This window comes from Mizuhopecten yessoensis, unplaced genomic scaffold, assembly GCF_002113885.1.
Source record: "Mizuhopecten yessoensis strain PY_sf001 unplaced genomic scaffold, ASM211388v2 scaffold8827, whole genome shotgun sequence".
NCBI classification, from domain to species: Eukaryota; Metazoa; Mollusca; class Bivalvia; order Pectinida; family Pectinidae; genus Mizuhopecten; species Mizuhopecten yessoensis.
The window spans coordinates 1,353-26,631 of NW_018407741.1; the positions used below are offsets into that span (position 1 = coordinate 1,353).

At 34.0% G+C, this 25,279-nt stretch overlaps 1 protein-coding gene across 4 annotated transcripts; it reads left to right on the plus strand.

The window, feature by feature from the left end:
- The first annotated feature begins 1,797 nt into the window (after nt 1–1,797).
- Nucleotides 1,798–18,333, plus strand: LOC110456691 (multiple epidermal growth factor-like domains protein 10). Of its 4 annotated transcripts, none has more exons than XM_021507569.1 (14): nt 1,798–2,002; nt 3,137–3,229; nt 4,801–4,902; nt 6,428–6,523; nt 8,706–8,792; nt 9,046–9,138; nt 10,917–11,006; nt 11,769–11,861; nt 12,766–12,858; nt 13,093–13,188; nt 15,246–15,341; nt 16,751–16,888; nt 17,118–17,318; nt 17,693–18,333. In XM_021507569.1, the coding sequence occupies exons 1-14, from the start codon at nt 1,870–1,872 to the stop codon at nt 17,839–17,841; spliced, it is 1,560 nt and encodes a 519-aa protein (XP_021363244.1). In that variant the 5' UTR covers nt 1,798–1,869; the 3' UTR covers nt 17,842–18,333. The 4 variants fall into 4 exon arrangements, with proteins under 4 accessions (XP_021363244.1, XP_021363245.1, XP_021363247.1 ...); XM_021507570.1 differs by having other exon boundaries at nt 3,137–3,196; XM_021507572.1 differs by lacking the exon at nt 3,137–3,229.
- The last annotated feature ends 6,946 nt before the right edge of the window (nt 18,334–25,279 follow it).

The following is a 25,279-nucleotide window of genomic DNA, read 5'->3' on the forward strand; positions in this document are numbered from 1 at the left end:
GGAACTTACCGCGAAAGTGATGACAAATAGTATTTGAAAATTTGTCAAATTCTGATGTCGATATATTACGGATTTGATTAACTAAAATAAACAGCTCGCAAAAAGCATGAAGAAAGTGTTTATTGTTTATCGTTGACCAAACGGTGAATAGAAATTAAAAGAAAACAAAATGTTCACAAATATACCAGGTTAAATTGAACTGTTTACAGGTTTAGAAATGATAAAAAAACGCGCAGCTTGTAGTGAAATGAAGCTGGAGAATATCTAGAAGCGGCCTTTGTTCGTTACTATTTTCTAGCATTTTTCACACGCACATACGTTGATTTTTTGCTTACTTATCCATCAAATTGGTTACGCACGGGACTTTTTTACCTTCGACACATCTTTTTTTACTTTCTCTGAATCAATAATCACTTCATTTTTCACTTCACCTCAGTGCGTGTGGTTGGATGGGATGATGGGGGCGCCTGCGAGATTTGAATTGAAATGTTTAACACTTAGTTCTGGCTTTCATGTTCTCATCACACGTTTTGTTAACCTTTTAGTTTCAAATATTAAGCCTGCATTTCGAAATATGCCTGTTCTACCTATGTAACATGTAACACTCCTAAGTAACTTGATAGGTTTGGTAACAAATTGACTTTCGGTGAACAGTTGTCAGATAGGGATTTAATGCTCTTTATATGCAACACATTTCATCAAATACATTTTAGTTTAACTAATCTTACCTAAGTGAAAATTGACTTAATGTCTCCTCTATCATGGTCATGGCCGTATATATATATATATATTGAAATGTTTAACACGTACATGTAGTTCTTGCTTTCATGTTCTCATCACACGTTTTGTTAACCTCTGGGTTTCAAATATTTAGCCTGCATTTCGAAATGTACCTGTTTTACCTATGTTACATGTAACACTCCTAACAAGAGATGAAAGTACTAAAGATTCGTTGTTGAGATTTTTTTCTTTTTATAATATATATATAAACATAAATTGATGAGCGTTAAGAGTCAAATGTACTGATATTTTAAGGAGTAGCTAAGGGATACGGTCCGAAACTTTGAGAGTATCTCGGAATCTTATCCAAGGCTTTATTGTCATATGGGTATACACATATGCAATGTAAACATATTTCTTACCAAATTCGTTATAAAATAGTATGCTCTCTGTGACGAAACTTGATTCAATTCTTATAGAAAGGAGAAATTCAGCTGACCTCGGAGCTGAGATTTTTTTCGGTGTTAAAATGTTTAAAAGGGTACTCGTCGTTCCCAATATTTAACCTGGTTGTCCATGAGGTATCAAGTGGTCCATAAAAGAAGAATGTTGTCCGCCAGGTGTTTAAAGGCAGGACACAAAAGGGGAAATTATTTGAAATAAGAGAATATGAAAGAGAGATTGCTTTCAAGAGGGTCCTCAATGTCAGTTGTTTAAATAAGGGTTAAAAGGTACCGCTTAATGATTTTAATACCTGCTTTAACTAAAGGTTCACTGTCGTGATTCACACATAATTTTGAATCATACTGAAATATCTTTAAAATGATGAACAACATGAAACAAAAGGTGGTACATATATATTTCTTAAAATGCTCATATTCCAAGAAGTACACCACGAGAGCTAGCAATAAAGGAATTAGTAATGGCATCTAGCCACAGATTTGTTATCCGTTTAAACCATTTGAAGCTGAATCTTAGGTATATCGTCAAAACTTGACTCAATAACTGAACTACAGTATATAGTATATCTTTTTTGTAGATGAGAACACAATACAACGACTTGCTGGGTACGAGATATACCTGTCTAATACACAAGATTGGACATTAGGAAACAGGTGTCACAAGGACGCCACTGCTGACAAGGCGTTCATGTCTGCGATACAGAATGTCCAATGTCCAGGTGTCGCCCAGTATCTGACCATCTACAATGACCGTCGAGAAAAAGCCAAAACGTGGTACTCTGATGATGCTACACTGGAACTGTGTGAGGTACAAGTTTATGGTGAGTTTACACATGTCTATCACAGTGATGAACTATGGATGTCACTAACATATCATCCTATACTGGAACTGTGGGAAGTGAGAGTTGATGATGAGCTAACAATAAATATTACAGTTCAGAAATATGGATATTCTTATTAAAATATGACATGTATTTAACTAATTTACAAATTTGACTGAAAATGTAATACAATCTTTAAAAACGGATTTATTTTTAATTTTTGAATGTTAGATCAGAATTTACCAGTATCTATTTTATTTTTATTTATTCATTTCCATAATTAGTATGTTTTAACATTATCATTACTATTTTTTGTAAACGCAAGATATATTATTTGATGCTCTTGTGCTAGTCGATGTGGTATGTTGTATTCGTCTGCAAAATCCATTATGGATTCGTCTTGTTGTTAAAAATGCGATATGTAACACAAATATTTTACATATTATCTTGTGTTTATTGTGCCGTTGCTTTAAGATATCTCCAAACCGGTAATATCAAAAGTTCATGATTCCAACAATATAAAACAAACAAGATTATGCATCGGGGACATGTTTCCCATTGTGTCAAAGTATGCGTTACATAGTGAAATCATGATTAAGGAAAAATAACGCTGAAATACAGCAGGTATTTGACTTTTGATGAATTAAAAATGACCCGTTTAAGAAAGAAATAGCATCCAGTTAATAACCGTTTTATCCAAATACAACCTTGTACAATTAAGGCGACATTTCGATAAGTTTCATTCAAGCATAAAAATGTAAAAAAAAAACAAATGTTGGGAACGCACCTGTAGTGATAAACCATTCAACAATGGTATTGATAGTTTAATTCGCTTAAAAGGTGTCATTACACCTGCTTTGTTATGTAACCTTATTCATTAAGATTATATGTATATTACATTGTATATGCGATAAATAATTGTAATTCTCAGACATTTGGATATTATACCCACCAACTCCACTCCTAACGTCACGGTAAGTCGTTAAAAGAACTTTTTTCAATACCACAAGTACGCATTCCTCTTAAATTAAACCGTGTGTCCCTTATACTTTAAAAGTAATAACAATTACCTTAACCTTGTAGATAAGCATGCATTCACATCAAAACAATGTTCAAATTTCAATTCTCCTTCAGGTTGTCCAGTTGGGAAGTACGGAAATGGAAATTGCAATAACGACTGCACTTACTGCCTCGGTAACATATGTAACCCAACATCGGGAACATGTGGTACGTATAAATACATGAGAGGATAAATTGCGCTTTTCTTGGTTTCAACGTAACGCGAAAAAACGATCTAGCGAAAAAATACAGTTCGTTTTTGTACAACGGTTGTCGTTCGCGTTTCTTGTTGCGTGGAAAGGCAAAATAGCGCCATTTACTTTTCTAAAACGGAACGTTATCGCACGACCAAACAACGACGCACCGTTTATGAAAATAAAACGGCACTTTTTCACTTTGTTGTGCCGTCACATCGCCGTTAAAAATCAACGTTGCTATGGCTCCAAGGTACATGTAAAGTACGACAAATATTTAGTACTACATTAAAGCTGTTGCATATTGGAAGGTATAGTGGTCAGAACCCTGAATGTTTTCACTGTATACAGCAAATTATACGGTTTAGACTCGCACTTTAAATGTCATAACAAGACATTTCTCAGTTTGGTCACAACGGACACAGGACGGAGGAAACCTTTTACATTCAGAGTAAATGGGATCATATTTAATTATGAAATGTTGGGAATAGTATTTAACAGTCAATTTGTATCTATAAACTCAATCCATCAAAAACCTTCGTCAATCAATTATCGTATATTAAATTTGCTTCATCGTCATATATTTCAGTCTATTATATCGACATTCTCCTTGTACAATGTAGATACATTTTTCTATAATATATATGGACTTTGGTATTAGGATCCGATAATAGCGCAAACAACCTTGTAAGACATAAAATACACAACGGTATACATATCAAAATGAATTCAAAAGACATTTCACAACATGTAAATGTTCAACCTTATATTGTCTTTATTGCTCTTGATACGTTCATACTTTGATGAACCAACTGTCCACCAGACTGTAACCTGACACAACAAGCGACCACNTGTCTGTATTGCTCTTGATACGTTCATACTTTGATGAACCAACTGTCCACCAGACTGTAACCTGACACAACAAGCGACCACAAATTGTATAGTTTGCTAATATGACAGTTTGGTTTTGATGCCTGCGTCATCCTTTTAATATTCTTCCTTAGTTTTCATCACTACATCTACAAGCATATACACAAACATTCAGTGCTGGGCGTGGTCCATCTGAGTATATGCCCGTGTCCGTCCATCTGTGAGATAGAATGTGGCGTAGCTAACTGCACATGAAGAAAACGTAATGACTGGTTATCATTAGAGCGATATAATTACAAAGAATATTTCCTATTGTATAAAACATTAAAACGGATACCTTAGAGTAATTGTTAAAGTAGTGGGACGTCATATATTCCATTGTGACGTCAAAGCTTATGTCAATTGTCTTTTCCGATCAGAAAAGGAATAATGTATTCACATGAGAAACATACGATTTTTTTAGACATGAGTTCTGAATGATGTTAAAGATAAAGGTCCCCATACTCGTTATAGTTGATTATCATGTCTATCTAACTATCGTTAGTTAATTGCCAAACTGTAAAAGACACTCGGTCGATTTTGTGTATTTATACAATTAGAAAATAAACCAACGAAAGTTAGATACGCATGGTAACCCATTTGTATCCGTAGCAATTCATTAAATTACGATTTCAGATGATTGCGCTGCCGGATACTATGAAGATGTTGGGAATTGCAGTCACTGCCCGGTTAATTGTAAAGGAAATGTATGTGACAGTCCAACTGGAGCATGTTCAGGTACGACATAGCGCTACCCCTCGCCCCCTGAGACCAGGTCTATTTCCCGAGGCGAAGCCGAGGGAAATAGGCATGGTCAAGGGATACCAGAAACATGTTTTATCCCTCAACCCCAAACTTTAACCATTTTATTATACCGATACACACTGGAGAGATCGTTTTAACTAGAAAATATTTGTAAACCATAAGCTGTATAGCTTCACGTTCCAACTAGTCTTTTTGGTACTTTCCGGGTCCCTTTCCTCGAGGGGAGTCTTAAAATCACTTTCATCCAGTTCCGAAAATCTTGACAGCGCCATAATTGAAGAAACAAGAGAAAGTGTTGTCTGCACAATAGGATGCGCGTTAGGTAGCAAGCTCCGCCCGCCTCATGCGTCGGTTCCGATTTCGGTGACAAGCTCCGCCCACCTCTCGCCTGATTGGCTCGGCGGAAAAACTCGGGTGTAGGTGTGTTTTAGTTCAGGAGCTGTGTTTTGGTTCCCAGACTAACACACACTTGACTAACACACAGTCAGGCAAAAGTGGGGATATATTCGATTTAACCAATTACTTTTATATAGAGTAATAAAGTAGAGGTATAATAACAACAATTATCAGACAGTAAGCAATACTGACGCATGCATACACATACTTTATTTTTGTCTCGGGGACCTTGTCGGGGAGCAAAGTCAAACAGTTGTACTGAGGTGTTTGTTACAATTTCATGGTGCAGTTTGCTGAAGAAGCACACAGCGCTTGCAAACTATCTATTCTACTAAGAGATCTTGTACATGTGAGTAGTTACTACAAATTGTTGATATAGGACATTCTACAACTGGGGAAGTAAAGTACCAGGATACAGAAGTGCTTAGTACTTTATATGGTCTACTTCTGTCATTTTTTTCCTACATAATACTCATGTCCATTTTAAACATTCTACCTAAGTTGCAACGCCAAAGTTTGAAAAAATTCTGACATTTGTTATGCGGTTGAAGTGCTCAACTATCAGGGCAGTTTGATTACTATCGTCGTCGAGATTATCTGCTCTTCAACATTTACATTACATCATTGTTTTTGTATCAGTTTATATGGAAACAATATTTAAACTCAGATCGGGGCATCTTTTTTTAATAAGGGGAATAATGGGCGAGGTCCTGGATGTATTCGTAGTCTGGCTAAAGAACCAAAACGAAAAGCCGAAGCACAGAAATCGTCTAATCATATCCCAATCATTGTTTGTGGGAGAATCATGTTTAATTTCTTGTTTTATCTCTTTATAATCACTGATCATACTGAAAAAAGTCAAACTTATTGCAAAAGGACCAAAACGACAGGTCGAAGCACAGAAATCATCTTATCATATCCCAAAGGTTGGGATTTGTTTGTGGAAGAATCATAATTAATTTCTTGTTATATCTCATTATAATCACTGACCCTACTGAAAAAACAAAGTCAAACTTATTGCAAAGGAATGTATTTGTTATTTCCACATTGAGGGATAACATTTTAGTTTTGCTTTTGGTTTTTTATTTTGTTTTCATTTCAGACTGTGATTTTGGATTTTATGGTGGTTTCTGTAATCAACCCTGCCCTCTTAACTGCAGAAATAATGTTTGCAACATGGACAACGGTCAGTGCACAGGTATTTTAAAGTTTCCGTTCACGTCACAGTTGGCTTTCGTAAGTAGAAATTAAAATTTAAATTGTTGAAAATCACTGTTTTAAGTATAGTATTAAAATGATATGGGAAATATTAATACCCCCTACTTTTATGGTTGGTATTACAGAGAAATCTCTGCTCCGCGGATATGTGGTTATCTAACCTGATGGTCTGCCTAAGTTTAAACAACCTTGTTACACCTTTAATGAAAGGGATGCCAAAACGTCGCATCGAAGTCAACGCATTTCAGATATATTTAGCTATAAGAGGCATTCTCAAGTTAAAGATATTTGTTGATCACGTATAATAAGAGATGATGTTTATTTATACGATAATATAAAATGATTTATTACACAGCAAGGAAGATATTTCCCCATCTTCCCGATGGGGATCTTTGATATTTATGTCCCACTATAATGATCACAAGCAACAATACTGGGTGTTTGAGTGATTGATATCGCAAACACTCCATGCATAACCCAAAAAAGTTCCCATTGTAGCGACAATATCGTTTCTTTCCTTCACCACAATTAGTACATTTTTCATTTTGTTTTTGTTATTGTTGAGTTTCGGTTATGTTTATTGGTTTTGTTATGTTTATTTTTTTTCCATTTTTTTGTTTTTAATTTTCTATTTTTTAATTAGATAGAACAACAAAAAATCCAGAATCATATAAATTAGTTTTCAGTGTTAAAGAAATGATTTAACTTTTATTAGACTGGTATTGGTCCGAGGCCATGTGTGGTTAACTGTATGCTAGGTTGGGTTGTTCTTGTGTAATACTAGCAAGGAACAGATCGGTATTAAATAAGGTATTGTTTTTGCTTATTTCTTCACAACGTATTTAGGTTATTCTGGAATGATGTTTTACAGAGACCCCATATATTCACTGCCTTTGAAACAAGGTTGAATGAGGTTATTTATACCTGTCAGTGCGCACGAACAGGTGTGTGACCGTACAACGCACCAAAAATACCGTGCGCACACCGTGCATACATCGTTCAAACACAGTCCGCACATCGTCCACCAATTGTGCGCACAACTGTGCGATTTAACCATCGTTCGTCCCGTTGTGCGCTTCTCTCCGCACAACTTTACGATTTGGTACAATTTGTTGATCAATATTATGGAATAAAAAAAACCCCGGAAAACTCGTATGCAATAATGTACACTGTTCATATTACTGTAATTTTTCATCACAGTAATAAAGATAACCTACACTTTTACAATGCGTGTAACACAGTATACAGTGACCGTTAGACTGTCAAGAATGGATTTGGCTCCTAGCTAGGTAACACAACAGGGAAATAACAATTTGCTGAGTAACCGTATGACCGTTATGAATACACAACTGGACGTTGAGTATTTGTTATTTGCATTCGTTCTGATCTATAGCTCCCCTTCGCCTGGTTTTCACACGTTGGCGAGTTACGTAAGTGCCCCGGGCGGGGAAAAACTACGGTTCAGGTAGAAAGTGGCTATGTTTACCTTTGTTGCCGAGACTGTGTTGTAATGTTACATGTGTCGATTAAGGTCGTTTAAAAAACACCGAACACACTATTTCTAAATTTAAGAAAGTGTAGACAGAAAGATTAGTGTATTCATACTAAATAACATACTAAACAATCAAGTTTATATGTTTAAACACCAAACCGTATATATTGTTTAGCCATTCCTCAATTTACATCAACCACGATTGTTATCGCACAACGTTCGTCGATCGTCCTCACAAATGTGCGCAAGCAATGATCGTCCAATTTTTTATCGTTCGCACTTCGTGCACACATCGTTCACACTCCGTGTACACATCGTGCGCACACCGCACATCGTGTAACGTTGTGCAATCCCACAACTGTATAATGTAATGCCGAGGTCGGTGACGAAACAATTAGAAAGCAGTCTTCTGGAAAAATCATGAAATATTATTACTCTTCAGTCAAGGAATTGAGAAGGGTAATTAAAAAGATTCGATCGAATTGAAGGGAAATCAGTAATGATTAAAAAATTGTTTTACGTGTTGTACTGAGTAATCTTGAAAGCAATTAATTTAGTAATTAATAATACACAATGCATTCGCCAAAATGAGAAGAGCAATTTCATATTAAGTGCGCAACTATTACCCGTTTATTATCAACAAGGGATCATTTGGACTGGTACATTCCAGACGGCTGCTCCACTGGCTTTTCAGGCGTATACTGTAGATGTCCATTCAACTGTAGGAGCACTGACTGCCCTACTGGCAAGTGTACAGGTAATCATTTAACAGTATTGTAATACAAAGATAATGGTCAATATTCCGAGCAACTTCATTTAATAAAGCAGTTTAAGTGACAAGTTCATTATAATGACTGCTGGGATATAAATAAAAGAAATGGAGAAATCAATATTCTACACTTTGATATTTCAATTTTATTTCTGAAACAAACTTTTTTTAGTTTTGATTGTATACTTTTTAAATCCGTAATAAAAGCGGATAAATCATATAATAAATGATACTATTTCAGACTGTAACGATGGATTCTACGGACTAGCCTGTACACCTTGTCCTGTTGGCTGTAGCAGTAACGCATGTGACAAAACTACCAGCCATTGTTTACGTAAGTAGTGTTTATGATCAATGATGTTTTGAAGACATCACTGGGGTTCTAACACTTAAAGTTACGATACACTCGATTACAAATTGTAGGCGTTGTAAATACCTCAAGTTAGAGATAAAACAAACTGATGTTCATTCACAAAACTAAAGACGCTGCTTTCTGATACTGAATATGAAGAAGTTCATGCATAATGTGAAACGTAAAAAAGTATTATATTGTCTTGCCGCATTTGACAATCGCAATTTTTTTCTTTAACACTTTTTTATCTTCTACGTTATATTGGTTACCGACTGCTGTGTCTCCAAATGTATTTTCTTTAATATTGGATAAAATGCAGGGGTATTGAAACAGATTGATTTAAATCAACTATATTCCGTTATATATCATTATCATCATTTAAATAAATGATGAGGGAGGCGGGTTTGTACAATTGCATTACAGACTTTTTCAATGATCAAATGCTGGTTGAAAGCAATGAACAACATGTTCTATAAAGTTAAAAAAGTTACAGCAATACATGCATAATTGGTTTGAAAATACAAACAGTTCCATAGTAAAGTCAATAACATGACAATGACATAAGCTGCCAAACAACTATGAGATATCGTTGGTTTTGACACTTCAGTATCAGTCCTTGTCTTGTTGCGGCAATCAATCATTTGTGAGCTCCCCTGGTCCGGAAGATTACATGGGATAAAAAGCTGACAAGTTTGCTGTGGTTTATGACGCTGTCCTGTTTGCAATGTGATATGAGAAAAACCCCATAGATAATGTTAAGAAGTTGAGCTAATTAATTTAGGTGTAAACGGAGTTTTACTGATCATGTAATATGTCTTAAATGTTATATAAACCTGCAATAGCAGCGATCATAGTGAAATGAGATTAATTCGAAGAGAGATTAATAGCATTTATTACTTGTAACTGAGCGAGATCGGGTTATCTCAGTCGAGGGTTAAGATTATGTAACACAATCCCAACCGAGGCGTAAGCCGAGATAAGGATGTTACAGAATCTTAGCCCGATACTTAGATAACCCGATCTTGCTCAGTTACAGGTAATTTATTTTTTCTCTCGCATCTTTTACTACTTAATCTACATTTGAATGCTTCCGCATAAAAATGTAGTCCGTCCTTACATAGATAACAACGTATTTCACAGATTATATTGTATCTACAACATCAAATATCTAACAACGTCAAAACTACATATAACGACAAAAACAGAACATGTATCATGCAGATTGTTAATTGCAAGCAGTAAACGTGCGGAGGAATACATCGCATTGTAAAAATTCGGCTAAATGTCACGTTAATGTACAAGACAGATCGGATGATATAGAAAATCTGTCATAGGGTATGACGTGGGGTATCGCTGTCTGAGTGTTGAGTAAAGGTGATTTCATAACAAAATAAGTTAGCTATTTCGCCCAGATGAAATTTGTGGTTATATTGGAAATATCACAGTTAAATAACATTTGAAAGCTTATATTACTTTTTTTGTGATAAAAGCTACATTGTACTGTACAGTTATTAAATCTGTATAATGAAACCTATTATATAGATATAAATGAAATTAAGCCTATTTGAACAGATTGCGATGACCCACTGTGAAGATCAAATTTGAAAACAAATGAGAGAAACAGGCCTTATTGGCTTCTTGCTTGTTTTTATAAGTGTGGTATCGGAAGCTATTGGAGAATAATAATGTAGTTCATTATAAATATCGACTACATCGACTCAAGTTTCTGTCTTCTGCATATTTATTTAAATTCTTTACAGAATGTGGATTTTACGGTAGTTTTTGCAATCAGTCCTGTCCTGTACATTGTAAAAACAACGTTTGTTACATGGTCAACGGTCAATGTGTAGGTAAGAAAAACTTCCAATCATCAAAAATGACAACGTTGTAACTTGTTAGAAAGACAAAATCTAAATGTGATATTTATAAAATTCACATTTAAGAAACGTCAAACAACATTCATCAATTGGAGAGTATGTATCTACAAAAGTGTCTCCCTTTATCGAGCGACTTGTTGTTTAGCTGTAAAATAAATCATCAAATAATCATCTGTTTAACCCACTACTGATTTAAACGGGATATGGGGATACATCTACAACCAACCAGCACCTTATTCGGTACAGTGTATATCGATAGGGAATATGCCAGGCAGTTGAAGGACAAAACAAGTCAATAATTTCATCACATCGTTGTACAGGTTAGTCACAGCTTGACAAACTGACCAGTACACAAGTAAGTGAACTGCTGTACTAACAATAACTTGCGTAAGGACATTTCCACTTTCATAGTGAAGCAGTTTGAAAGGACTTGGGAATTAGATTTAAATTTTCAAATGGATATACAAAGGTTACATTCCTGCAACCACTACTATCCTTATCAATACAATTAAAAACAACATCAAAGAACCCTGCGATCTAAGATAAATACACTTTATCCATGTAAGAAGTTGAAGTCAACTCTTGTATATTTGAATGTTTTTATAAATCATTCAAGTTGATGTATTCTATGAGTCAAAGATTATCAGACAGAGTGATCATTCAACATTCAGTTGTATAGTCGTAATCATTATTTAGGTCGGTACTACAACATACTGGATATGGCAATATTTTCAGACTGTAATGATGGATACTACGGGCCAGCCTGTACACCTTGTCCTGTTGGATGTAGCAGTAATGCATGCGACAAAATGTCAGGAACTTGTTTAAGTATGAAGTATCATGATCAACTTTCAGGAAACCACTGGGCTCCTTGAAAATATTGATATACCTTTACCCATATTTTTATCTACATCATAGTGATTACTGATCGATGGTTTTCTAGCGGCGTCGTTTATAATTTGCTAGAGAAAGATATCTAAGAACAGATTGCTATTAGTTATGTTCAGTAGTTTTATTATTATTAAATGAAATCTGTAATGATGAAAGATTTAGTTTTATACTAATGATTCGCTGTTTGTACATAATATGATGTTGTTGTGGATACAATGAATACCATATTTTACTGGTTTTTGTTACTTTTAAGGAACTATTCCAAATTGATAGTTGTCTACAACTAGCTTATAAATAATAGGCAAAACAGTGCGATATTTATCACCAAGCAATGCAATTTATAATAAGAAGAATCAAAGTAGATTTTTCGTCCAATATCGCATCTGCAAAAGAGATATCAATATGTGTATATGTATTTAATTTTGACACTAAAGCATTTAATTTCAAAATTGTTTATATAGACAAATGCTACTTCTAGACATGATTGTGTCGAACATGTAACGCAAAGTTATGTTGTATCCTGAAACTTTATTATATGTAATTCGAAGAAATTTTATGCAAATTTCAAAATGACCCCTGAAATTCAAAATTTACATATAAGTTATATTATAAAAGATAAATTTGTTTAATGTGTACGTTTATCTTGTCTTGCTTTGAACAGTATAAGCCTTTGGTAAAAGATTGTCTATTTCTATAGAAAGGATACATGCATATTTGATCAATTATATAGACCATGCATTATCGAACTGTAATACATGGGTTCCTGCAGGAGTCATTTTGCATGTGCACCGTGGAGTATTTTATGTGCAGTGCTAGCTTTTTATAAATGTTATAATTTCAGACTGTAATGATGGATTCTACGGACAAGCCTGTTCACCTTGTCCTGTTGGCTGTAGCACTGACACATGCGACAAAACGGCAGGAAATTGTTTCCGTAAGGATATTAAATTTCAGTAACTGATCTTCATACTAATGATAAAACAAATATTTGCCCTGTGTGTTTTACTTGTGATATCATCAACGAGCATTTGCTTTTTCAATTCAATAACGTGTGTCTATTTATGAATTTGTGAGGAGACTATTCAATAGTTTACGATAAGTAATATATATATATATGAAACTCTTTGATGCACTTATTTCATTATGGCTTTTTAATATTTATTATTAGATTGTGAGGTTGGATCCTATGGCAATTTCTGTAACCAGTCTTGTCCTGCATACTGTAAAAACAACGTCTGTAACATAGAGAACGGCCAGTGCACAGGTAAGAAAAGCTAATTCTTGCTAATGAAACTTTGATGAGAAATGAAAGGACATTTACGATGAGTTGTAGACGTTAATTTTATAATAGTTAACATAATTGTACTGTTGTCATATGATAGTGATTTCATAATATCGAGATAACATTCAACAATATAAAAGAAATAATATACGTTGGCCTACACACGTACATACACGAACCACAGCCTCCGAGCTCAATCCACATGTTATAGCTTGTAAGAGTAATATATTATATTTTTACATTCTTACCAATGAGATATATTGAAAAATATTTATTCCACAAAAGTGAATGTTTTCACTGATGAAAAATATCACAAATGCTTATTTGACCAATAAAACACTGATTATTAACTGCCATGAATAACATACCAATCAGAAGACCTGGCATTATAGAAGTGACCCAAATATTCAAAGCCTAGTAAACTTAACGATACGCAGGGCTCGTGAAAATCCGTCTGAGACATTCCACTGTCTAGATTAATAACTGTTACCTACATATTTATCACGGGTAAACTATTCTCTGTGGGAAGCACAGCGTTTAATTCCACAGGTAGCTTTCATTTTTATAAATGGAAGCCAGCAGATTATGCAGGCCAGTGATTTTAACAATGTGATCAAAGGAAACTTATGTGAATTGAAACACGGTGTCAGCGTCTCCAAGTTTCAAGTTAGGCTAACCGATCGGCAGAAAGAATAAGAAAATCATGGTCATCTTTGACAGTGATTAGTTACAACTTTCATAAGTAGTGTTGATATTATATAAACAGAATAAGTATTGACAAAACCACTCTGATTTTTCCCCACTCCCAACCATGAGATTCGGCGCTTATCAACAACGCGTGGCGATCTGAGTTGATATGACGGGACTTTTATTTTAATGATTAAATTACTATAGTCATTTGCCACTCTTTATGAAAAAATTGAACTAAGTATCTACCTGATTAAAATAACTTCTTAAAGGATTTTAATAATGAGTTTTTACTTTTTTTTTTATTTTGCAGAGAGGACTATATTTTTTGGCATATATAAATGACATAGATGGAGTATTGTCAGCTTGATGTGTCGCTTCGCGTTCTGAGATAGATTTTCGTAAAAAAATGAAATAAATAGAATATCTTACAGTATCTTTAGTAATACCAACTTTATTTTACGTGTGTGTCATATATTTTGATATTTTTTACGAGTATGCAGACACTGTTTAATACTCTCTATTTACTAGCCATTTTTGTTGATAAATCGGGTGACTTATTAACCGATGTTTTCAGATTGTGCTGTTGGAATATATGACAGTTTGTGTAGCCAGCTTTGTCCTATTAATTGCAGGAACAACGTCTGTAATCTAGACAACGGTCAATGTATAGATAATACATACATCATTTAATCAAAAACTTTTACATGTACCTGGTAAATTATGATAACCATACAGATAACAAGATGCATCAAATATCTGTGCAAGCCTATTATTACCTCTAGCAAAAAAGATTTTGGACCAACAATCTCGTAGTTACCAGTAAATTAATTCGTTTATACAGCATATGATTAGCTTGTATCACGACCTGAATTAAGGCACATCCAATAATCGAACGGCTTACTTATAAAACAAATTTGGACTTATTATCTTAAAATAACGACATACATGTAGAACTTTTTCGTTAATGTTGTATAAATGTCAATACCACAGATTGGTTTCCTAATAAGATAATGCTATTCCTAGCATAACCGCAATATATAGATTTGTGTGTACATAATGCAGCGATAGGTGTCAATCTTTATTAAGAAAATCATGATAGTCAAAACGTACAATAATTGTATCGTAGAATTGCATGTATGCTGTGATTGACGAAAATGTTAACTTCAGATGACCAAGCAAATATGTTTGTAATTGATCTATTTGATAATCAAATATTTGATTCGCGATGGTAACTATTCTGATGCATGTACCACAACATCTAGATTTGTATATTACGAACAAAAAGATAATGATATTATGACATTTAATTCAGATTCTGGGAGGAAATTAAACGTGTTTCAATTTTCTAGAATGTGAAGCCGGCTTCTATGGCACTGAGTGTAACCAGTCTTGTCCTGAAAACTGTCAAGACACTTTATGTCACAGAAGTAGTGGAGAATGCGAAGGTATGATCGTTTAGTTGTATCAATGTAAATCTAACTTGGATATGGCTTGAAACATTTTTTTATACTTTATTCAAATTTCAGGAAGATGCTGGAATAGTATCGAAAGTTTGTCCTTTTTAATCACCAGATTCTTGAAGGAAACGTTTATCAATATTAACTAAATGTGATCAAGTATCAATATCTCGTTTAACAGTTCTCATACCTACTTGAACCTATCAATAGAAAAAGATAAATAAATAAATAAAACAATAGAGGATAACTTTTTATCAGCTTTATCATGTTTTCTTGATTATAACAATGGTACATGATAATAAGTTAAGATGACTGTGACAAATAATGAAAACTTCATACTGAGGAGTTAGTATTTTGAGGTAGGAACGTGCAGGCAAAAGTCGGAGCTAAACATGTACTTTATACAAACATGCTGATGCAACGAAAAAAATGTTTGATCATTTATTTTTTACTTTATCTTTTTGGATTATTTAGAATATCAAAAGAATAATTAATAATTACTTCGTTGATTAAGTTGAATAGTATATCAACTGATATTGTAATATATCCACCATTAAAATTATTTCCGATAAAAAGAGCTAATACTTTGTGTTCGTCCTAAAGCAATAGATAAATAAAATGACTATAGATACGACTAACGAGAATTTGTATGCAAAATCCCAAATGACATGTAGGTGGAAAAAATATGTCATTTTCTAGAAAATCGTACGCCTATTAAATCGAATTATCTGATGGGATTAACAACTTCGTTAATGCTATACCAGTTTACACTTTTCGTTATGTTCAAATGTACCAAAAGACTAATAAAAAGTAAAATTCCAAAAATCATAATCCTTACAGGAACAGATCCTAGTTTGGGTAAAGGGGTGCGTAAATGGGACCCAAGCTCCCCTGCAAAGTCTCGATTACATATTTACCCCGCGCTCTGGGTCCAATCTTTCTGACACTGTATACATATTATGTTTTAATTGTACCATCAACTATCTTTATCAAAAATTACAACGACGAAAAATATTTTGTGGTAGGGGTCGTATTTAATATTGCTGGATTTTCAATCTTGAAATTGACAAACGTTGACAAGTTCAAGCTGGCATTGTAATTAGAGATAATGAGCATTTTTTCATATGACCATCATAATTTATTTTGAAAATTGATCATACCCAAGTGCATATAAGAACAGGGTCTTATTCTCCTTGAACTGTCTAGGGGTCGCCATCTCAATATTTTATTTATTTTTTCATATTTTCCCTTGCTCCTTCAATTTTGATTTAAAATACCGTTTTGTATAATACTTTAGTATCGCCTCTTTTTATTTTGAAATACACAAATCAAATTACCATGTACAGTACTATTTATTCAGGATTTTTTATGACGTCTGAGTATGCTTGCGCTTGTAGTATGTGTAGCCGGTTTTTATGGCAGCCAATGTTCAGAGTTGTGTGGCAATTGTCAAGGTGTGAGTTGCGACAAGGATATGGGGGACTGTGCGATAGGATGTACAGAAGGATGGACTGGAGACACATGTGACACAAAAGGTAATAGTTTTTATTTATTTGGGACTTTATCCTATCAAACAGTTTCTAAAAGTGATCTGTTCAGTATTTAGTGTATTTATAAGATTAAATTTCAACCTTATGTGAAGAATATAATAACAAAGAGACACCCCAACTCGAAAAATGAAAAGGGGGGACAACACATACAAAATGATAACTAAGGGGAAATCCATGGCATACACAGTACAAATCATCACTTTGTATGCTGTAGTGGTAATTATAACGAAAGGGGACGCCTTACAGGCCGCCGTTGGAATAGGCGCTGGATCAGGAGTGGTTATACTGGTTCTAGTCATCGTGATCATTGTACTGGCCAGACGTCTGACGATGAAGCGAGGTGACACCGCAGGTGCTTCTCGTATGACAGATATATCATTGTCCAGAACTGCAAACGAGCTAAATAAAGATCAAGGTGAACATCTATGTGACGGTATGATAAATAAAAGCAAAATATAACGCAAATCTAAATATGTTTCAGTTGTTTTACACAGAAGCAATTTCTTTCCCGATTCTACTACACTTGTATATTCACATAAGAACTATCAATCGTTTGAAACGATTGTTTGCAACAAGAGCGATTACAATGGAAAAAAGCAATAGTTTCCAAAATGATATGGTTTGTAAAAAAGGAAACCGCGATACCTTGATTACATTTTTTCCTGCTTTCAAACTAACTTCGAACGGTGTTAGGATATATCAACTTTACGGCCTACTTTCTCATGTTAATAACATTACAATGATCTTAACAGAATAAAAATCAATCTATGTTTGTGTTGCATTTTCCAGATAATACCTACGACGAAATAACAACTCAAAACAAGGAACAAACCATTGCCCAGATCTCCCGCACTGAGGCAAATTATGAACAGCTTGGACGCAGGGAGGTGGAAATTCCTCATATATACAACACAACAGATGTTGACGAGAAAACTTAGGGCACTGGTTCTTGTTAACTGGATAGTTCCATCCTTCAACACAACGTAACCGTGTTACTGGAACTAAATTACACACCTACAGTTATTGCTGTGATGACTTCGTCTCATAACTTTACACAATAATATGTAGGTGATGAACCTTTAAAGTGTTGTCAATTCCTGTGTGATTTTTTACGTTGTCACAAGATCTAAACGTTAGTTTTGTTACTGTAGAACCCAAACATGTATCATATATCCTCTCACTGTTAAGGTAAAGCATAATATGCATTGAACAAATAGATATCTTTATCTTCATGGGCCCAAAGAAAGAGTTTTATCAAACAAATTATCAACAACAACAAACAAATAGTAAAAGTTATAATCAAGAAAATAATGCAAGAAGGTATCTCACTCATAAAAAGCTCTCGTTCATTAACAATAAATAAAAATCACCAATAACTAAGTGCCTAGCAAGACCATACGTGATCGGAGATGCAGATATATAACATGTTGAGCGAGACGTTATTCAAAGTCCATATGAAAATACCTGGCTTGTAGTTGAGACTGTTGGAAAACCGTAAGAATAAAACTGGTTACATATGTATAGCATATTTACTGAGTAGCATAAGATGCTGCCTTGTTCGTGTACATCTAACGCATGGTCAATTTCACTATCAGGTGGAGATCAGGTTGAGTTATATACATGTACATTATGGAAGAAACAAAATGTTCATGTATCATTAGTATGCACGTGAATGAGGCAAACACACTCTGCATCAACTAGTAAATCAATATAGAGCTGTATCTTTTAAAAATAATATAATGTATTTTATTACTGTATTTTACATGTAATTTATTAGGTTACACTGCTTCTGAAATCATATTGACTTTTTTCATATTGACCTTGGAAAGAAAATTGACAAATTGTATTCACGTATGTATACCAATGGATTCTTACTGGCCAAATCCATGTTACTAAAAGATTGATCTGTTTTATATCAACTGTGATGCATTTGAACATTTCCGGTAGGGTTACATTAATATCGTGTATCTTATTATATAATGTACAGTACTGTATTGTGAGTATTGTTTTAAAAGTATACCACTAAAAACGCAAGAATATGGACACCTCATTTTCTGGTTGATGTTTTTTTATGTCACCTTACAAGCATAACCAAAAATATATCATATGCTTCAGCAGAAATATATCCCAATCACAGTCCCGAGTATATGTAAACAGAAAATCATTGATGCACATAAACCTATCTTAATTCAAATACGGCATCATTCTCCCTCTTAAAATGTTGTTATTCCCTCATGATGTGTATCGTTACATATAATATCCTACTTTATGGTATCGTTTTACTTTGAACCTTGCCACAAACTATAGTCTTAATCGGAGTTCGGAGTACAATGAGTCAAAGGTATGTAACCAAGTGATAAGGAAAACAATAGACTACTACCTAGATTTGATGGCTGATTAACCTATAAATAAACTCGATGGTTGGTTAATGATTTCTGTTTTTTGTCCATGGTTATCGAGGATTATTTCATGGTTCCCTACACACGGCGCGACATTTATGACGCCGATACAAACAGAGAATGGCACTACACTGACAGCAAACTTTACATGATGATTTAAATGTATTACATGTTAACGAACATATTCATAATTGTGCTAACGATAAATTCACGGTTATCCCTATATACTAAATGTATTCTTGCAATGTTATAAAAAGGGAAACCAAAGAACCCGGTCTGAATAGTTCACAATAAACGTATTTTTATAAGACCATTGTCGTGAAAGGGAAACAAGGGATATCCCATACTTTGTATTGTTTGTGACGTGATAGTATTGATGACGTCCTAATTTCATGTGCACTCTTCAAAATACACAGTCTTCCGAAGAACCTCATTCAAGGTTAAATGCTAAGAGACTTTTTCTGTTATTTGTTTTTCATTATATATATATATATATATGTATACATGTACCAACTAGAAAGTTTATTCAGGTCTAGGGATACAATTACACAGGTATTCACTGAGGATTAAGATATGTATATATATCAAATGGATCGATACATTTTAAGCCTTACTTTTGTAGTTATTTAAAATGTTAAACGAATCTTGGTTCAACTTCTATATTATTGTGCTATTTTATCCAAAGTATATGAAATAAATAGATCGCCCCGTTCTTTTATGTGCAAAATGAATAACTAAAATTTGACAAACTCAGTTGTCGTCTGCACTGTCATTATTACTTCTTTGCATTAATGTGTATACAGAAGAGCTTAGGTTTACCGATGTATATTAACAACTTTACCGATTCTAAATCAGTCAGGTGTAATCCTCAATGAATACCTGTGTTTTGTATCCTAGACCTGTTTGAACTTCCTGGTTAGTAAGCTGTTTTACAGATTAGGTGTTTGACTTATAGCCGACCAGACATGAGGCTTTACCGCTACATATTCCCGCTGGTCATCTGGTCAGTACTGAGAACGTTGACGTTGGCTAAGGCATCAGGTGAGAACTCCTATTGAAATTCATGTAACAGTCACAGCACTGACACCATCGCCCTCATTAAGATATGCAGGCGTTACTTCGTGATCATTTCGTCACATTATTGCATATTTTACCAACCGGCTAAGTCAAATAAGAAAGATTTTAATGTTATGCTACAACTAGAATGAAATATCTTTAATGTAACCTGACAGGATATCCAAAGCTATTTTGTGTGATTTATCCTACGTAGCCTTCAACAATGTCTGTAAATGCATGGTCAGTGTAACGCTCCGGTGCAGTAATGGAGAATATGTGAAAGTGTAAACAACGCTCATTCTGTTTCGCAAAAATACACGAGTGTCGAAGGAAGACGGCTGATAAGGGGAAAGAGAACAAAATTGTCTGGAAGTAGAATTATGTTTAAAATCACGTCTTTACGGACTTGACATATGTATCTCTATATTAACCCCTTTGAGTGTGCAAGTTGTCCTTTATATATGTATTCGCTGTCGATCGAGCACGTGTGTACGCGGTCACTGAATAAACTTTTGACTATCACAGTGGTTCACTAAAAGGTACACATTATTAGTTATATGGTTTGTTACTGACCTACTATGGAACCAGAGAGGGTCAGTACAATTCATAGGGGGTGAGGCCGAATTTATCGCATCGAGGACTTTTTTATACTCCCTTTTGATACACATTAAAATTAAGTAAACATGTATTTATAGAAATAAGCTAAACTAAAAAAAAGTTGGTGTTCCGTAAACACCTGAATCAATGTGTATTATATTTACTCATTGAAAAATGAACATCATCGTTTATTTGATATATCATTTGTAATTTGTATTCGTTTTGTTTTTTGTTAATTCTGGAAATTAAAATTTAAAGAGTTGTGGGTACCCGAAATAATTTTATATTTATGTTTACCCTTTCCCTTCTCTCTGTCTTTCACAAAGAATAAAGTCACTCCATTTTAATATGTGAAAGTATGTAAATTCACCAAAGATTTACTGGTATACTCTACTTTCCTGTGACTGAAGTTGACAAATTAATAGTTCGTGGATTCACTAACAATAAAATACAGGTTCCCAAACGACTGATAATTGGCTATCATATTTATTAAGCTCGAGTTAGTTCAAATGGTGTACAGACACTAGCTATACCGACTGTTTTCCCATTTGAAACTTTACTACTTACGATAAACACATAGAAATGTAAAATATGGTATCACAATTGCAAATGACATCGCACAGTATTGTAACTTGATGTAATAATTGAAATACTGCCCAGTGTAATAAGGTCAAGGGTGTTACGTACTAGTGGGTCAGGAAAAATGTTAACCAACTCCTAGCAAGTTTATTCAAAGAGTCGGAAGTGAGGAAACCTACAGTACTTGTGGGAGAAACAACTTTCATAAGTTCTTATTCACTTAATATAATATATTGTGTTAAAAGAATTCAACACATCGACATTATTAGGGCTTTTCACGAACTGGTGTAAAGACCTATTGTTTTTGTTATGTTTCTTATTATTCTTATTCTTATTATTCTTCTGCTGTTTTGTGGAGTCTGTATCTTTTGATTGGTAAAATATAAGTTTATAGTCTTTTAAATATGTTGGTGGCCAAGGTCAGAAGATGTTTCATGAACATTTCCAAGTAGGTCAAAAATCCAATATAGCCGCCATGACGTCATAGGTTAAAATCTTTAAAACCGCTATAACTCCAGAACCGTTGGTTGTACAGAACTTGTGCAATGATATTATTTGTAGATAATTTCCATATTTAACTTTTTTTGGTTACATGTTAACACAAAATATTTCAAATAAAAAAGCTCGCTGTTGGGTCAAAGGTCACCATTTTTTAAAAAACATTCATTTTTCATTGTTTTCTACAGATCGATGGAGGATGTCATTCCGATGAAGTTGATGTTTGAAGTTTTTCTGTAACCTTTACCGTTAAGGTTGTACTCCATTTTGAATTATTTCCTTTGATCTTTTAAAAATTTCGCAATATTTTAAAACTAGTTTTACTCCAATATCAATGACAAATATGTCGTTTAGTTGTTATGGAAAAGATTTCCCCAGATGTCCTCTAACCTTTGGTAACATTTTCAACTTCATCGAAAAAACAAAATAGCCTCCATGACGTCATAGAGTAAAATCTTTAAAATCGCTATAACTCAAAAACTGTTGATTGTACAGAATTTGTGAAGTAAATTATTTGTAGATAATTTCCATATCTAACTACACTACATGTCAATACAAAACATTTCAAATTAAAAAGTCAAAGTTAAAATGCACTATATTGGGTACCAACCTTGACCAATCTCCTTTTTAAGTTTCACATGGTCTAGAGTCTTGACATTTAAAAATAAAGAATCTGAGATGTCGATGTATCAGGTTTGAAAAAATGGTTGACATTGATGAACTATCAAGGTCACAATCAAGGTCACAAACTTCCTATGTGCTATTTCAAGATAATGACTTCAAAAAACTTCTTCTAAGGTTCTACAAGGTCTGGAGTCCTACTATTTAATACATTAACATGGTCAGATGATTGACTATCAAGTTTGAAAAAATGATTCCATGGTAACGATCACTACATCGATTACTACGCACTCTTAATCTTAACCTGTGGTACGGTTAGACAGATATTTAGGCATGTAATTGTATTTCCACCAACAACATTGAGATGATAGTAGTTTTTTTCGCCCAAAACAAAAATTCCGAATGAAAGTTAAACGTGATCTCCGCCGTTTTGTCCACGTTTTAGTCACGTTGGTAGTATTACTAATTTCGGTTTATATTCGGTTTACATAGTTACATTGCCGCGCAAATATTAATATTTTAAACTGTTGTCCTTGTTGTTACGTACCCTTGTTACAAAATAAACGTCGTGAGAAATCTCGCATCAAACATATTCAACATGTTTCTTTAGTGCATACTGAATCTTTTTTATGTATCCCAATCGATTTGTATAGTTCATGTCGGCAGTGAAGGTTTCTTAAGCGTCAGGATGGATTGCACATGTATTTGTCTTTTGCGTTAGTATTTCAACATGAAAAGCCCCGATCAGGATACATTCTTCTTAAATTGCGTCAACTTTCAATACAACAACATTCCAGTATTGCCTTAATGAGATATTATCAAGATTTTACCTAAAACGATATATTGTAAGGTCGATATTAAACAAACGTATTTTTTAAATCTGCGTCTCGTAGTTTATAATACGATATTATGTCAAACAAATGTATCTTTAACGACTTTGGCATGCGTTGGTAGTATACAAGTGTTGTTAGCTCAATATATATGTTTAACCTTGATAGGAATAGTTCTGCAACCTTAATTTTACAATTTGGCATTAAGGAATTAAAAAGCACTTTTCCAGTAGATGGACACAAACACAATTTTATATTCTGTAGTCTATCTTAACATTTACTTTGTTTTCAATACCTTTGTGTATAATGTCGATTGCCGTGCCAAAATGTGTTTTCTTTTCCATTTCAGTAAACACCAGTCTTGATCCGAAAGTCACGACAAGTCAAAGTTCAGAGTATGATGACGTGCACACAAGTACCAAGGTAGTGGATGGCTGTACTATCCAGAGGCACAATAGTGGTTGTTGCTCACATACACAAGCGACTCCTGCACTTTATGAAGCTTGGTGGCAGATTAGCCTTGGTGATCAGGTCGTCATCGAATACATCCAGATATATTACAGAGGTGATGTAAACAAATAGTTACTCTCTATAAACACTTACATAAATAGAAAGTAAAGGAACTGTATAGTCATTGCGTAACCATATCAAACCTTATTAGTGAATTAGTGTTGTGTTATGTATTAAAATAAGTACGTTTGTTCAACTACACACATAAAACTGTTACTTATATAATTCATAAAGGAATGACCTTATTCCGGTTTATTCCTCGTCAAAGCCAAATGCGATAGTTTTAGATTTCCGTTCGCGTCTTTCGACTCAATAAGTGCAGAGAAATAATGCTGGGTTGTTACTTTGTTAGTTAATAATCAAGTGCCTACAGTAACCTAATTTGGTTTTGAAACGAAAGGAACAAGTGTAATCAGTATGTAATCGATATGTCTTATACCATAGTATCCATTTCAAAACGTTAATTAATTTTTTCATAATTAGATACTATTTACTTTTTTTTAATTACCAGTCAATATTTCTAACACGTGGTTCTATGAATATATTACGAAGTAGAGTTATAGTTACTTGGGCTCTGGAACAGGAGTAACTCTACCTTAAAAGAGACGTTGTAATTTTGAAGATGAATCAGGGATCTGCTTGTTTTTTTCTCCAAACTAGTGTTATCTAGTCTTCTAAATATGATACCCAAATACATTACGTTACATGGCAAGTCTTGTTTACGTATCTATTTCTTACCTTAAACTGTCCTTGTGACCACAATGAACCGTTGACTCCGATATAAAGTAAAACTGACATAAGCGTGTCTTAATAAAATTACAAACATAACAATACTTCCTCGACTATTGCATGCCCATTTCTTGAGCTGCTTTCCCAAAAGTGTTCCGTTTTTGGTATTGTCCCGGTATAGGTACATTGGCGTTATATACCAAAGTCATTCGCAGCTAGAGTTCTCCTTTACTGGCTGTGTAGAAGCACACCGGCAACAAAATAAGATTGATATGGAAATGCAAAACCATAATAATAATAATAATAAAATTATCTGGTTTTAACAGCTTGTGAACATGAAAACAAAGGCAAAGTAACTCAGATTGATACATTTTGTAAATGAACTTGCCATATTTCATAACATTATTTGGTGTTGATAATTACCTAGACATGTTATAAACGTTGTAATTGAAAAGTGTTATAATGGTTGTAACTAGTCATCTAGCTGCTTTATAACAACGTTAAATATTATGATAAGGCATTTAATGTTAGGTTCATTTACACATGAAGATAAAAAA